This window comes from Nesoenas mayeri (assembly GCF_963082525.1).
Source record: "Nesoenas mayeri genome assembly, chromosome: 1".
NCBI lineage: Eukaryota > Metazoa > Chordata > Aves > Columbiformes > Columbidae > Nesoenas > Nesoenas mayeri.
In genome coordinates this window covers 146,058,559-146,074,705 of record NC_137541.1, presented here as the reverse complement: position 1 = coordinate 146,074,705, position 16,147 = coordinate 146,058,559, and the positions used below count along the sequence as shown (strand labels likewise).

At 43.7% G+C, this 16,147-nt stretch overlaps 1 protein-coding gene across 1 annotated transcript in view; it reads left to right on the top strand.

Moving 5' to 3' along the window:
* Positions 1–2,039: 2,039 nt before the first annotated feature.
* Positions 2,040–16,147, top strand: part of AFF3 (ALF transcription elongation factor 3) — a gene marked incomplete at both ends in the record, with an annotated part of 326,580 nt that continues 312,472 nt past the window's right edge. The window contains one exon of the mRNA XM_080347050.1: positions 2,040–2,092. Coding sequence (XP_080203176.1) covers positions 2,040–2,092 — 53 coding nt within the window. The remainder of the gene's footprint in view (positions 2,093–16,147) is intronic.

Here is a 16,147-nt window from a genome sequence, read left to right as displayed (position 1 = left end):
GTGTAAATATGCTGCCCTTCACTTCTTCGCACATAAGTAAAACATTTGTTGAGAATGTTACCTGCTTTGCAGGCTCGATGTTCAGCCATGCCGAGCTTTACCCCAGCTGACAGAAAAGGCTGTTTTTCATGTGGTTTTATGTGTTCATTAATACTGGACCAAGCCTGGCATTTGAAATGATCTGATTTTTTTCGTTTTCATTTTCATTTGCTGTGGTAAGACAGGGGGTGCTGCATGCCTTTGTGACCTGGGACATGTCCTTCTCCATCCTGCTGGGGAAGGTGAGGAGACAGACCTGGCAGGAGCCCTGCTCCCCTGGGTCCCTCCAGGCTGAAGATGCTCCACATTTGCAGGGTCAGGGGACTTCTGGCAGTAGGAGGCAGCACCATCTTGGCTGTGTGAGGGAACAGAAGCAGCTCTGAAGTGGCTCGGGATTTTCAGATGGCTTGCTGAAAGCTGCGCACAAATGTATGGGTTTTCAAACCTTTCCCTTGGAGCGTGTCTCTGCTGCAGCCAAAGGTGCGGCTGCAGCTTGTGCAAGGTTACCAACCCTAAATTAAATCAAGCTAACTCAGGAACAAATAACATACCGTCACAAAAACAGCTTGGAATCCTGTATAAATACTTGAGCCTGTGCACTGCTCTGGGATGCCAGGGCTACATGCACGTCAAGGTGCCCCTAGTGAGCTGCAAGCTGAGTTGGGTTGGTCTCCAAGGGCAGGGACCTCCCAGTGTGGGATTGCTCTGTGGATATTCGCATTGGCACTGTCACATGAATAGCTCCCTCTTTTCATCACGGATTTTGCACATTTCTTCTCCGTGTCTGCCATGACATGACACTTCTCTGGCAGCTACTCACTGTTTAGCCGAAAAGCCCAATATTCTGGAAAGTATTTAATGTGTGTTAACCTTTCCTAATGTGATTCAGTAACTACAAATCACGAGAGAACCTGCCTCCCCTGGCCAGCCAGATATCACAGCCAGTGCTTCACTCAAGCTGGACAGTGTGAGGGGGGTCTTACTCTCTTTGGGTGGCAAGCACTGACAGTTAGTACTTTTATTTTTAAACAGAGATTACTCATTTTGAAAGGCTTCACGTGTACCAGGGATTTTAAATCTACTGTGCAGATCTAGGTAGACCTGTATGTAGATGGAGCCTATGGGAGCTGTGATTTGCCCAGGTGCAGCTTATTACACATCTAAGGAGAAATCGGTGCAAAACCGCATTGACCCAAGCTCAGACCCTGACCCGCCGAAAGGCTGCTGACCCCGCGGGCAGAGGGTGCCCGTGGTGCCTCCCCGAGGCTGCCAGCTTCCAGCGCTGTGGGACTGGGGCCACGGCCTGTCCCACAATAAACCTGCCCCAGTTTCTCCCCACTGTTTCTCCGTCGAGCATCCTGATGTGCACGCCACGAGAGGTGCTGTCCGGCCGATGTGTCGAGGCCCGCCCGAGGGCACCCGGCCGGCCCGCGTCCCAGGGGGCCGAGGGGCGAGGAGGAGAAGGAGGAGAAGGAGGAGAGGAAGAGGGGAAACGAAAAATAAAACCCTAACCCCAACTTGGGCCGGGCGAACCTCTCAGGGTGCAAGTTCCCACCAACTCCCCCCGTGCGGCGGGCTGGGCCCGCCCCCTCCGCGCCGGGCGGGCGCTGCGCGGGCGCTGCGCGGGCGCGGGCGCAGCGTGCGCGGGGCGGGCGCCGCCTCGACCGCGCTCTCGGCGCGCAGAGGGGAGGGAGGAGGCGCGGGGGAGCGGGGCGGGAGCGGAGCGCGGCGGCGGCGGCCGAGCCGAGCCCAGCCGAGCCGAGCCCAGCCGAGCCGCTTGCAAACGAGCGGTGGCACGGGGTCTTTTTTTGCGGGGGTTGCTTTTCTTTTTTCTAGGGCGGGAAGGTGGTGGTGGAGGGTCCGTCCCCGCCCGCGCGTTTGCGGAGAGGGGCCGGCGGCGGCGCCGGGGGTGCTCCGCGCCCTCGCCCTGCCCGCGGTGCAGTTAAGATGCGCCCCGGACGCTGTGTGGTTGCAGCGCGGCGGCGCTGACATCGCTCACCATGGACAGCTTCGACTTCGCTCTCCTTCAGGAGTGGGACCTGGACTCTCTGTGGTGAGTGGTGCCTCTGCCTCCCCCCGGGCGCAGGGGGCAGCAGCCGCGGGGGCGGAGTGGCAGGACCTGCAGGAGTGCTATAACGGGGGGTGTGCAATAAGTGAAGGGGGTGCAATAACTGAGGGATGTGCAATGATTAGGGGTGTGCAATAATTCGCGTTGGGTGTGCACTTACCTGGAGGGGTGCGATAATTTGAAGTGTAATAATTTTGGGTGTGCAAGAAGAGGGGTGCAGTGGCTCGGGGGTGCAATAGATGGGGCGGCGGGTGCATTAGCAAGAGAGGGTGCAGTACCCCGGGAGGTGTCTTCCCTGGCACTTGCTCTCCCAGCATTGCTGGCCCAGGAGGGGCAGAGGGAAGGATGACCCCCTCCCCTGGCTGCCAGAGTGGGTCCGAGAGGTGAATGTAGTATTTGGCTGAGGGGGTCTCTTGCACTGGCTTAACCCCCCCCAGTAATTCTCTATGTTTACACGCCACTGGCACGCCGGGCTGCGCTCCCGGAGCTCATCCCCCGTCCCTCCTGCACGCCCCATTCACACAACCCCCATTGCCCCGCAACTGCCCTCCGGCCGCCTTTATTGCCCCCGCACTCCTGACGCCCCTCTCCGCTGCACTCTTCTGCCGTTCCCCCCCCCCCGCGCCTTGCATGCCCTTGACCTCCCCGGCGCACCCCCGTCCATGCCCTCTCCGGCGGCGGATGCGGAGCTGCCAGGGAGGAGGGGAAACAATTTCTAGAAATGTCATTAGCGGCTGGAGGTGGGAAGCGCTGCCCTCCCTCCCCCGCCACGCACCACCCTCCTCAAGCCTCTGCCGCTGCCAAGTCCCGGAGTTTGCTGCGGGAGTCACGCCGCCCTCGAGCGGCCGCCGCTCCCCGCCGCCGGCCCGGCCAGGCTTGGCTCGGGGGGTACGGCCGGGGTTAGCGGTGGGGACGCGCTCCGTGGCGGTCGCCGCCGAGGCCACCCGGTGTGCGGGGAGGTGCCCCCGGGCAGCTCCGGGACCCCCGGGGCGACGCCGCGGTGGGACGCGATCCCGGCGGATCCCCTCACGGTGGGATGCCGCGGGGCCTCGCCGCTCCCACCCGTGGGCAGGCGGTCGGTGTGTGCCTTCCCCCGTCGGACTGGGTGCGCTCAGCCGTGGTGCGGGCCTGCGGGCAGCCGGGACAGCCGTGGCAGTTTGCGTCCAGGTGGCTAGATCGGTAGTTTGGGGTGCTGAGATTACTTTTGTCTGACATTAGTTAACGGTGTGCATTATTATTATTTTTTTTTAACGTGTAAGATAATCTATATCTTCTGATAGTACGGTGCATGTTTGAAAGTGCTGGCTTATCTCATCGGTGGCAGGTGTAACAAAATAAGCTGGACCAGCGAGTCCCATTAGTTGAGCCTCTTCTTACAAAAGACCTCAGGATGATGAGAACAGCTTGCACTGCATAATGCTTAGAAATGCATACATTGATAACATCCAGCCTAATAAAACTTTTATATTGCGATGGGAACTTTAAAGAGCGCATATAATACAAAATTAGTTATTACTCCATAAAAGTTTTTAATTACAGTGTTTTTGCCTGTGACACAAGTTAAGGTTATGTCCTCGTTTCAATTATAAATACCAATATTCAGTTTATGTGCAAACCATAACATTTATCTCTGGCCTGATTTTAAGTTTTCAGTCCATATGCACAATTTTACAATTAAATTACACATTGGGTGGGTTTTGTTTGTTTGTTTGGTTGGTTGGTGTATTTTTTTTTTATATATATTAAGCAAGCATGAGAGAAATAATACTTTCACACATTCAAATACTTTTCCCTTTCTCCTTGAATGAAGACAAACTTCAAGGAATTCTCTTTTCCCAACAAAAGTGTGCTGTTCATTACTCTGTTCTGCAAGCTTGGTATTCGAGTTAATACTGAGTTTGAAAACCTAACAATGTAACTCTGGAAAGCTGGGGCTTTAGGCTGTGTCTGGCAATTGCTCAATTTTGTAACCTTTTTAGCATGCTTTTCGAATGTTGTGGACCCACTTTTAAATGACTGTGGTTGCCATAAAGCTCCTGTACGGGTCCAAAAAGACATCAACCATTTTGCAGCTAAATTACTTGCTTAAAAACGTCTGTATTTGTGTTACAAGTGAGCTTGTGTTTTCACAGAACTTGTTGTTTGTTTTCCTCTGTAGTCGTTGCAGTTTAGAAGGTTCAACAGAAAGGCTTCAAATAGCACATTAAAAGCTGCTCTGCAGTGACCAGCCTGCACTCACCGCTAAACTCTCACCCCTCTGTAGGGGTCGCACCCCCAAATGTCCAGAGCAGTCCCTAGTGAGGGGACCCCACCTGCTGTCAGCGGAGCTCATCGGGGCAGCAGAGCGTTTGCAGGTGTCTGCTCTTGTGTGTTTGTGCCCTTTTGGGGCACTAGGTTCTGCTTGAAGTATCTGAGATCTCGAGCTGGAAGTTTATAATGAAACAGCCGTTTTGGCAAATGGTTTGAAATAGTCATGAAATAGTCATTTTGAGAAGTCGTATGAGCAGTATTAAATAAAAACTTACTTTTGCTTTGTGAAAGCTCCTAAAATCCGACGTGAAGGCCAGCGGTACCTCGGTGCTGCAGCGGCTGTGGCAAAGGGCCATCGGTCAGTCCCATCGCAGGTAGGGCGATGGTGATGGGCAGGTTATGCACGTTCTCAAGAAGCCTGAGCTGGATACTGTGCTAAACTGACCGAAACAAAGCTGGTGTGTTGATTTTAAGCTCCAAAGGCTTGTCAGGATGCCTTCAAATTAGTGCAGTTGTTGCCAAAAAGGGATATAAAATAGACCACGCAGATAGGAAGTACTTTATGGCAAAGAGCAGCGCTTAAAGCAACTTAATTTTCTCTGCAGCGAGAATGAATGTTGTTCTTTATTCTTTTGAATGTAGTCATAATGGCAATTTGTGCACTTAATTTATGACTGAAAACCCACTTTTTGCAGTATTTGGTGAACGTTTTGCTTAAAAGTGCAGTAATTAAATATTAATGTGCTGTTCTAAAGTGCCTTTTTTATTTAGTATGTTCTTGGAAAATCAGAAGGGTACGAAGAGAGATTTCCAGATGAACAGCAGCATTCTAATCAATTCTCATTGATTGTTACTTTTATACTATTAATGAATTTGTTCTCCAATACACGCTATGTCTTTTACTGTGCTGTAGCATAGAAAATGTAATAATATATTGTGTCATGGCTATAAGATAGTATTTAATTAGTAAACTGCAATGGGAGAGTATTGTGAGCTGTTTTCTACTAAACAGCAGTTTTTCCAGGTTGTATTGATGCCAATAATACTTCTGCTTCCCAGAAAACTACTATAATTCAAATAGTGAAAGCTGAGTACAAACTCAAAACAGAAAATTTAAGAAAACATACCAATCTGTGGCATAAACAAAACTCATGCCTATTCGGTAAGCTTTTTTTTTGAACATCTGGGATGATCAGCTTAACTTGTGTTGTTACCACTAACAGTTATCCTGAACACACGGCACTCATGACTTTGAACCACAGCCCCATCTCCTGTTTTTCTTTCTCCAAGCATTTATTTGTATGCTGTATGTGTAGTTTTACTTGTCCAGACTCAAGGATGTGGATTCTCCAGTGCCTTATAGCTTTGTCTTTGTTTACACCAGACAAAAAGAGATGGTATATCTCAGAAGTGATCTATATGCCTCTTGTACAGCAGGAAACATGCTACACATGATGGAAAGCAGTAAATGATCAGACCAAAGGATGTAATTGGAGTTCCAGGACTAGTTCTGCATTACAGGCATTTGTGGTGGTGTTTGTCGTATTTAACAAATCTAGATCAAAATTCAGCCAGGTTCTTAATGCTATGTTTGGCTTTAGGCACAGTGATAGCTCTGGTGAAGACCACTTAGGAAAGGCTCTCCTCACATGCTTTTGTAAGAAACATGCGTAGGCTGCGTTTGTTTCCTGTTCATTAAAAACAATTAGCAAATTTATTAGACCACTTACTGTGTTGTTCCAAACAAGAAAATAATTTTGAGTGTAGTATGTTTGTTAGCCACAAACATAACAGTGTTTGTTTAGGTAGAAGAAGCCAAGTATCTAATAGGTTTATTTGCTACTTATCTGATACTTCTGGATATTTTCAGTTAGCATCAGTTTTGTAGGGGTTGGATAGTCATGTAAAAAATGTATAGCTGTACAGCTTCCAAGTTGAGATCAATATCAAATGCCACAGTGTAAGGTGGCCCAGTGTGTTTTACAGACCATGTATTGAATTACTAGTTCATTTGCTATCTTTGGGTCTGTTCCTGCTCCATTTGAAGTCAATGAGAGTTTTGTTTGGAAGTTGCTATTAACAAAAAGTGGCCAGACATCCAGCAGTCTTATAAATGAACCTTTTGTAACTTCTTGATCCCAGGTTGTCTAGCTTTTAGTCACTACATTTTTTATTTGTGTAAGTCAAGATTTTTTTCTCATGTTGCACAGGGTTTACTGGGACAGTTTTAGAAAGCTAATTCTACAAATGCTTCTTCAGTCAAAGCAGAAAAGCAAGATGCTTATTTTCAGATAACAGTAAGCAGTTATTCTCAGAGGAGAGGTGTCACTCACACCATTCAGTAGGGTTAGAGACTGGACCAACTTACCCCTTTTAAGACAATACTCAGCAAAAATACCTCCTTCTCACAAAATAAATAAGTAGTGTCTTCTTTTATCTCCTGTTTCTTTTACAACTCTATTCCATCCCGTGTCTTGGACTTTGTCCCTTACTCCTCTCGTTTCAGCTCTTGGCCTCTTTCTACAAGTGTTTCTTGAAGTCCTATTGGTCTCATTTCTTCCTTTGTGGTGTTTCCCACTTTATCTTTCCTCCCAGTGTCAACTCACAATTACCACCTACCCCTCTTTGAGTTCCCATCTAAAAATTTGCTCTTTCTGTGATGATTATAAGTTGTGAGCGAACAATAACATGAGTAATAACTATAGACTGTTCCCTTCTCTTGCTTTCACAGCATGTTCTCTCTTCCTGATGCCTGTTTTTCAGTCTGGAAGCCCTTTGGGTCAGGAATTACTTTTATTGTTTGAGGCTTTTTTTCTTATAGTGCTGAACAAATTGTATGTACTAAACATTATAAATAATAAGAAAATCAAGCTTTTCATGATTATAACACTTTATAAACATCAACTGAACAGTAATATTTCAAAAATACATCTGTCGTGCTATGTGAGTGCTCATTTGCTGAGTGTAATGTGCCACATCCTCCTCATTTGGTTTAAGTCTCCACCGAGTCCAGAGGCTTTGCCAGTTTATACCAGATGAGGATCTGGACCATCACCTCTGATGTGCAGTACACAGTTGCCTTTTTAAAGAACAATTATTTTTTAAAACTTCTGCTTTGTTTTTGTCTGATAAATGACATTTTAATATACCAGTAGGACAGTGAATGTGCTTTGATCTCCTCCCTGAGGACTGTTTGAGCACCCATGCTCAATAGGGTGATGCAGGAGGAGAACAGCCCTTTGGGCTTTCCTCCTAACACTCAGACTTATAGATTTGTGCTGCTCTCGGGATGTTTGCTATCAGAAGTAGAGTCAGAAACCTTGCTAAGTTACTGGAGAAGGATTCAGAAGAGGACATGAGGTGCATTTAGTATTTCCCATTCTATGTGAGTATTTTGAGGAAAACACCAGGTTTCTTAAAACTAGTGGAAGAGAAATATGGGCCATTAAGAAAGGAAAAAAAAAGACATAGAAAAAATACTGGCTGTGAGAACATCTTGTCATCCATGTATTAGCAATAACATCATGCTGAACTCCACAACTCTCTCATTAGAAAAAACAACTGTTTAATTGCAAGATTTTTAACCTCATATAACAAATTAATCCATTTGCATCAAATTCATGACTTGGAAACAACAAAGCATTGATAAAACATGTTCCAGCAATTATCTGCAGTGTATGTTCAGAAATACCTTTAAGTCTGGTTATAACTTTATTAACAATAAGAGTAATAGAGTAAAATAAATAGAAATGAAAAAAAACTGATACAACTAGAAAACAGGGAGGTTAAATTCTGTGTGAGGTGGTGTCTCATCTAACAAATTGATCAAGTTGTAGCTTTGAAGTGACATCCTCACAAAACGAGATTTCACAAAGATGGCCTTTTCTAGGAAACTTGTGTGAAGTTCCCATGTCTACGGGCTGCTTAGCTGTAAGGCTAATCCCAGTGGAGAACCACGAGTTATTTGTGAACAGCTGAAAGGAGGAAAAGGGAAGGCTGTAACCAAGCTTTCTTGGTTTTGAATAAGACTGCTTCTTCGTAAACCTTGTCCTGCTGGGGAAGGGAATTACCATTTTGGTGCCACTGCGGGGGGCTGGATTTGCGGCTGGGGGAGCTGCCCGGTCCCTGCTCCAGCCAAACCCACCGTGTTCACATCATTACTAGTGGGGCTACTCACTGGCCTTCTGTCTCTTAAAATCAATGTTAAGGCACTGGTTGTGCTTGCTGGTGCAACTTAAGGCCCCAGGAGAGCAAAAATGGACGCTGATAGTTTAATATTCAGGTAATAATCTATATAATTTCTGAAGAATTTGTGGGCAAGTACAAATTTATATTTAGGAGAAAGAGTGAACGAACTTTAGCAACAGTTAAATTAGCATGATGACAATTATTAATATTCTGTGCTAAACATTTTCTATGTTTTTTCAAAGGTAAAAATGCATAACTTGTGTTCCTCTCTTACAGTTTGGTATCTCAGCTTTCCTAATACTTTAAGGAAACAAAAAGTAGTGTTAGTGACTTAAGATGACTGCATTTTATCCTCTTAGGAAGATTTTAACCTGCATACATGTACCAAGGACCTGGTTACAATGTATCTTGGGAAATATGACAATAGGAATGCAATTTAAACTTATCCTCAGAGATCCTTTATGTATTTTTTAAAAAATAAATTAGTTCCAATGCAGCAGTGGTGGTCTCAGCAGTCAGGAAACACTTAAAATTATGCAGAAGGGACCAGAAATCTTTGCTGAGAAGCTTTTTGCTGCTGTGTTGTGTTTCTCAATAAACATGATCCACAACTGTAAGTACTTAAAACTAGAAACAAGAGGGTTTTATCTGACAAAGGTGCACAACTTCTTAATGTAACCCAGTCTTTCCATGTGGTTATTTTCATATGTTTTGGACCAAAGAAAGAGTCCTTTGTGACTCAGCCTCATTTGACTGAATGGCAGGAATGGACAAATAGAAGATGAAGGTGGTGTCTTCTTACACTGGGTATGTTTTGATTGCTTTGAGCTGTGATCACTTCTTATTGCATGTATCAGTTTTAAAATCCATTAGGGAAAAACTGGTGGCCTTCCTAGTGCATGCATTTCCATGACGGTGCAGGCTAGGTGCCACGGTATTACGATGACCTACGATGGTACGAAAAATGTAAATAGGACAGACAGATGTATCAGGAGGAAGAAGCATTGGTGAAGTATACAATTGTAGGGTTCAGGTTCAGAAGCTATCCCAGCAGTGGTTTCTCCTACCATTCATCTCCTTGTTTCTATGCTTGCCACCTTTGCTTTGGTCACTGTGAAGGTTTTAGGGAGCCTGCTCTGATGGACAGGTGTTGGCAGATATCCTAAACCTCCTCTGTGGGGGTTTAGCTTTTGTTCCGATGTTGCTAAGTAGTGTCTGCCTCCTAGTGATGCACCAAGAGAAAGTTGATTCTTTCTGTTACTGACTGCTTCTGATTGACCAGGAGGGCTCATCTCTCAGGTCTGTCAATTTTGGGAGAGAATGATGCGATTTTAATGTTTTTATTCTTCTTTGTCATAGAATAGCAAGTGTGGTAGATAGTTGAACCTCAGTCCAGAAAAAAACAAAGTTTCTTGACAGAAATACTCTGGTGAAGATAATTATATTGATGTGCATCCAATACAAGACACTTTTTAAATTTTTTTTTGTTTCTGAAGTAGTCAGGGAGGTAACCTGTCATGTCATTGACTCTTTTTAAAGGACAAAGTAACAATAAAAGCTAAGCATGCATTTCTTCATTTGCGTTTGGCAAGGAGAGTGTAACATTTTCTGCAGGACAATGACCTTGAGTTAACTAAATGCCACCAGTTTAAAGAGTAAATTAATGTTACAAGTTGTTTGTGGTGAGGCCTGAAGACTGTCGAGAATTTCTTGCTACAAAGGGTGATGGTGTGCTAGTAATTTACTCAGGCTCCCTGCAAGGAAACCACCATGATCCCAACCAATCTGAACGAGTATAACCACGTTACCTTGTGTGTTTGGGTACCCCAGTGTGCTTGTGGCCAGCCCCTCCCACTGGGTAGGTGGGTCCAAAAGGGCCACAGGTTCATACGTTTCTCCCAAGTCATTTGTCTGCACTCCCTGATAAAAGAACCTTTTTCCAAGAAGGAGTGAATCCCTTCAAAGCCCAGCCGTGCTCTATCATAAAAGTGACAAGGGTTTTGGGCTTGGGTTCTTTTTTGTCATTGCCACCAGCTATGAAAATCTGTTCCAAACCCATAAAATTGGTAGCAAAAATGTGTGTATTTCCAATACATGTGGCTTCATGTATCCCTGGACATTTAGTACAGTTGATTCTGCAACATCTGAGGTGAAATGGCATTGAGATAACCCCAACAAAGGAAAGCATAGATAAATGCTGTTGCTGCTGGATTCGTGCTGGCCTTTGTAGATCAAGGCAAAGTATCTCTTTACAACACTCTTCAAGGCTTCACACCGCACAAGAACTTACTAGCTTGCATGCATGGCTGCGTGAACATGATTACGTACGATGTGGTAGAAATGCAACCTTTTCTGTTGTTGTTCTTAGAAGTATATAAGTAGCAATATCTTGAACTAATTACAGCTGATGTAAAGCACATTTAAGGAAACCCATTAGCGGAGAATTAGAACTAGAGCAGATTAGCTATTCTTTAATGGCCTTGACTGTAGATCTTTTGATGCCTTGGTAGCTTTTCTAGCACTCATTGCTCATCTGTCTTGACTAAATGACTGAAAAGCTTCTTTCAAGCCACAGTCTGGTTGTAATGTGAAAAAAATCACTGTTTTCAGCTGAAAACATGATTATCTGAAAAGGTAAACTCTACTGAGTTCTGTACTGCATTTGTTGTTGAGATTTAAGGCATTATTTCACTGCTCAATGTGACTGTATAATGGAAAGAGGAATCTCTAATATGCTTCCTTGGAGCTATTAATTATTTACTTTCTTGAAATACAGATCATAGACAATTCTACATGACTTCCCTTCTTACAGACTTTCTTGTCTCTGTTTTTGTATGCTTTGCAAATGCCTGTAAATTCATTTTCACTGAAACGGGAAATAAGTAATTTAGACTATTGCAGCTGTTTCATAATTAATTAATTTCAATTTAAAACAATCGAGTAGCGCCTGTCCATTGTTCTGTGTGCTTTTCTGAGGCATTAAGATTCACAATATCAACACAAGTTCCAGATGGAAGTGCATACTTTATAATCAGAGAAAAAAAAATGTGTTTTTGTCAAAAACCTGAGGAGTCCTCCCTTGATCAAAACAGATAGTATTACACCTAGGCACATTTTTCAAGTTTTGAGCCATCACTTGTAAGAATTACTTAAAAGTAGCAATTTGAAACGTTATAGAGGGTGTTAACTTATAGGTAGAACTACATAGTGAGAGAAATAGTGATGTAAGACTATCTATTCCTTTGTTTCCTCAAATACTCCTAGCATCTGTTAAAATATAAGAAAGCTTAGCACATTTTCCCATTTCTGGCACTCTGTTTTCTATGATAAAGAGAAATATTTGCAGTGATAAATCATCTCTTTGCTGATAATCAACAAGTAACACATTCTCCTGAGGAAAAAAAAAATATGGTAAAATGAAACGAGAAATATTTAACAGAAGGAAAAATGATCCAAATGGTACACTAAGAAAGTCTGCATGTCCCTATACTTTAATAAATATTAGGGTTTGTGAAAGAACTTTTAATGTGGCAGTTTGCAATAAAAATAAAAAGTCTTTTTTTGAACATGAAAGACATTTATGTAAGAAGTCTATATTATGTAAATGTTATTGTTATTGGTGATAGCCCATTATAAAGGAACACTTTATATTCAGAAAAGCATTTGCAAATAATGGGATAGATGCAGCAGTCTCTAGTTCTGACTTGGACAACTTTCTCTTTGAAGTCAATGGAAGTTTTGCCTGAATAAAGGTGGAAGGAATTAGCCCATTCATTATTATCTGAATTACATCAAGAGCTGACTGCTGAACAATAAAATCATGATTCATAACATAACAGCTTCACTTAATTCTTTTGTAGTCTTAATATATCTCATTATATGGTACTTCTGTTCTTTCCTCTCTGTGCAGTATTCAAATTAATAACAACCACCTTTACATAACTGATGGTTAGACATGTTTTGCTGCCTTAGCAAGATCAAAGGATTTTATATACCCTTTTTGGATAGATACCAAGAATGGGGTGATCAATCTCTTCTGTAACCATTAAGCACAGTGTAAATATCTCAGGGTACCCAATTAGACACAAGTGGTTTGCCAGATACTGAGAGCATCACCAGTTGTCGAGAGCGTCAGCAGTTATCAAGAGCTTCCCAAGTCTGTGGGACAAGCCAGGATTTATTAGGGATTAGTGGTGGTCTGAGTTGTCAATCCACTGATTTGTGCTCGTTCAGCTGTGCCCTGCTGTAAGCAGCCTGCAAGAAATGTGGAGATAAGGTTCAAGAGACAGATACTTCGCTTCCCTTCAGGCACGTTTGAGTGGGAAAGAGGCAGGGATGCATGGTCATGCTCTAGGTCCTCTCCTGCCGATGTCCAAAGAGGAATGGATCTTAGAGTGAGGGAGATATAGCAAAATTAGAAGGGCATAAGCGAAGGAGACTGAAGAGAGCAGCCTGAGAAAAGGGACCCCCAAAAAAGCTTTAAGATGAAGCTGGGGTTAACCCCTCACCAGGAAGCCATCTGCAGCCTTTGGGCTTTAAGAATTCTTTTTATCTAGAGAGGTAATTGAAACAAGATGTGTAACAGCTGCAAGATGTCAGGTTTGTCAGAGTAACTAGAAAAATGACTTCTGTGACACACTTGCACACAGCAAAGTAACCTATAGATTAAAAAAAAAAAAAAAAAGAAAAGAAAGAAAGGAATGAATTATCATATGGCTTAAAAAGAGGAAGGAAAATAGTCAAATAATGAAAATTGCAGTTAGTTCTGGAATATGGGTGATTTGAAATTAAACTGCAGTGAAGGTTTCCCAGAAAAGGAAACTACTTACCTCTTTACCCCAATAGAAACAATAGTGAAAATCCTCCTGTTCACATCATAACCAGATTTCACTGATGGACTGGAATGGCGAGTGCTCTGCATTGACTCCTGGAGAGGGTGGCAGCAATGATATTTTACCCTTCTGCCAGTTGCTGTTGTTATTCATGTGCATCACCATTGGTAAGTAGGGACCTAGGTTTGCTGCACTAGGTGCTGTTCAGAAATGGGACAAAGAAGCAGTCATAGGACCAAAAACTTTGCAGACAAATTGAAAGACAAAAGAATATGATGGATAAAAGCAAAACTGGTCAGAAAGAAAAGACAGTATTTTAATCATCCAAACAGTGATCACAGAAAACTGGTGCCAGATGTTTGAGTGTGAGCATGATTGGGAAAAAACAGAACTTTCTTTGCAAGAACCTCAAAAAGAACAATGGAGCAATTTGGTGCATGTTTATGAGGACTCCTCCCAAACATGAGTGACAGCACAGGGATACCCTGAAGGTGTTAGTTTGGAACTTGGAAAGTGAATTGCTCTAATGGGCCAAAAGAAGACTAGAGTCAGCCTTTTTGTAATAGCTTTTGGTAATGACTTTTCATAATGATGGGGATAGGCCCCAAAGGGATATCACAGTGAGGAAAGTGGGAACTAGTGAAGAGCTATTAAGAAAAGGGGCTCATAGTCCTGCCTAGGAAATACTCTTTACTGCAGCATCCCAGCTGGAGCTGGCACTCATCTATGAAGTCCAGTTGTGCAAACTGATGTATGTGTAGCAGCAGAAAAAATGCCCTTGCCCAAAGATCTCAGTAGATGAGTAAGCTAAGTCTCGGTCAGTAATGCATTGTAGTTCAAAGCCACCAAAATCCCAATATGTTAAAGATCTGCAGGTTTCCTGATGTGGGATGGTGTATCTCAGTGCCAGGAAGTTACTCGTGGGAATGTTGGAGCCTGAGGTCATACAAGATCAAAGACAATGAGTGCACTTCAGCAGTCAGTATGAACTGACACAGAGAAATACCGCTTCCATGCACGTGATACTAGAACTTGCAGAATTTCCAATACAGCTGCTGCAAAGTCAGTTTGAAGATAATACATTCAGGTGCTGGAACAACAGGGAAGCCAGGTGCTTGTGTGGTGGCAGCACAAGACATTGTTCTGGGGGCAGAAAGCCATGGGCTGGGTGAATGAAGGGTAGGACCAGGAGGGATGGTACATGATGAAGAGTTGCAGGAGTGTGGGAGAGCTCTCTGGGGCTATACTCGGAGATGTAGGTAACCTCTGTCTTACTTGGGAACCCTTCCACAATCAGTGAGGTGTGAGACTCCTCAGGGCTCCGCGTACTGAAACGCTGATAACTATTAGGTATTCTTCAAGGCACTCCAGCACCTCATCAGAATACGTGAGGCACCAATGGGAATTAATTAAATATACCTATTAGAGTACTAGTATGGAGTACTACTCCAGTGCTGCTGCTTCAGATCAGGGTGAGTCTTGGCACCCACACCACCAGTCAAATATATCCTAATTCCCATTTTCAGAAATGACTTGGAAACATACCTCTCACTGGAAGCCTTAAAGAAAACGGAATTCTGATTTTTTGAACAAACATGTAACTCAAGAGTTTTCCTTTCCTCAGCTCATATTCACATGCAAAACCAGCTAATAAAATTTCAGTGGTGCTTATACTATAATTTGGTTGGTGGAAGAAAACTCATCTGTTAAAGCTGAAGTCATCATAACTCATTAGGTGCTAATGTATCTGCTTTGTGGTAGAGAAACAGGCTAGCTCTATTGAAATGCTGTTAGTTCACCCTAATCCACTTGCTGTTCCCTCTTGAGAAGCAAAAAGTACAAACGCGTTTTCTCACAAATACTCTCTACAAGTATGCTAAAGTAGTTGCATTTATGTTATCCCAGAATTGTGTCTCTGCCTGCAGACAAGTACAGAACCAAAGTGAATCCAGAAGTTTGAGTATGGTTCCTGTATTTCCTCCTAGGAAGGCTCAGTAGGAAAGGCGATTGTTTGTGCTTGCAGATGTCCCATGTACGTGCAGTAAATCCAACATATTCTGAATATGTTGCTGGCCTGCTGCACCTGGTGATAAACCACGGCAATAAATCAGATGATCTACACATGCATAATAAATCTGATGCACCTGAATGCAAGCATATACAGGATGGACATGCTGTGTGCATACTGGCCGTTTTCCAGGTCTTCTGAATGTCAGGCTTCCACCGTGACTGACTTGCCTGGGAGTCCTGGTAAAAACTGCTGACTTTCTATTTTCATGTCAGCATTCCCAGGGCATGTCTAGGGGGAGTGGGACATATGGGAGATGCTTGAGCATCATTTTTCATTGTGCCTGTGCTCACTCAAGCCACAAAATCACCCTGAAAATAAAAACAACCCCCACTCATAAAAGTGTTCTTTCTGTAAATTTAGGCGATTTTTTTGTGAATTATACCTCAAGTTCTTACTAGTTCAAGTCTGTTCTCCAGGTTCTTTGCAAGAAGGTTTTGTGTATGTCAGGTGAATGCTCTTGGTTACCACTTTAGGGCATCAGCATCCTGAGTACCCTCTAAATTTGCACTAAACGCTTATTTTTGTAGGGCTTTAGCTTAAGAAGTGTGAATGTGTGAGAACCTTCCTGAGGGTGATGGAGATCAGAGTGCCTCAGGCAGGGAGAAATCGGATCCTGATAGTCCCATGCTGTGACTGTGTATTCTCCTCCCACCTTCGAGGATGTGAACTTAGAGTGGTGAACTTCAGGCCATGGTGAAG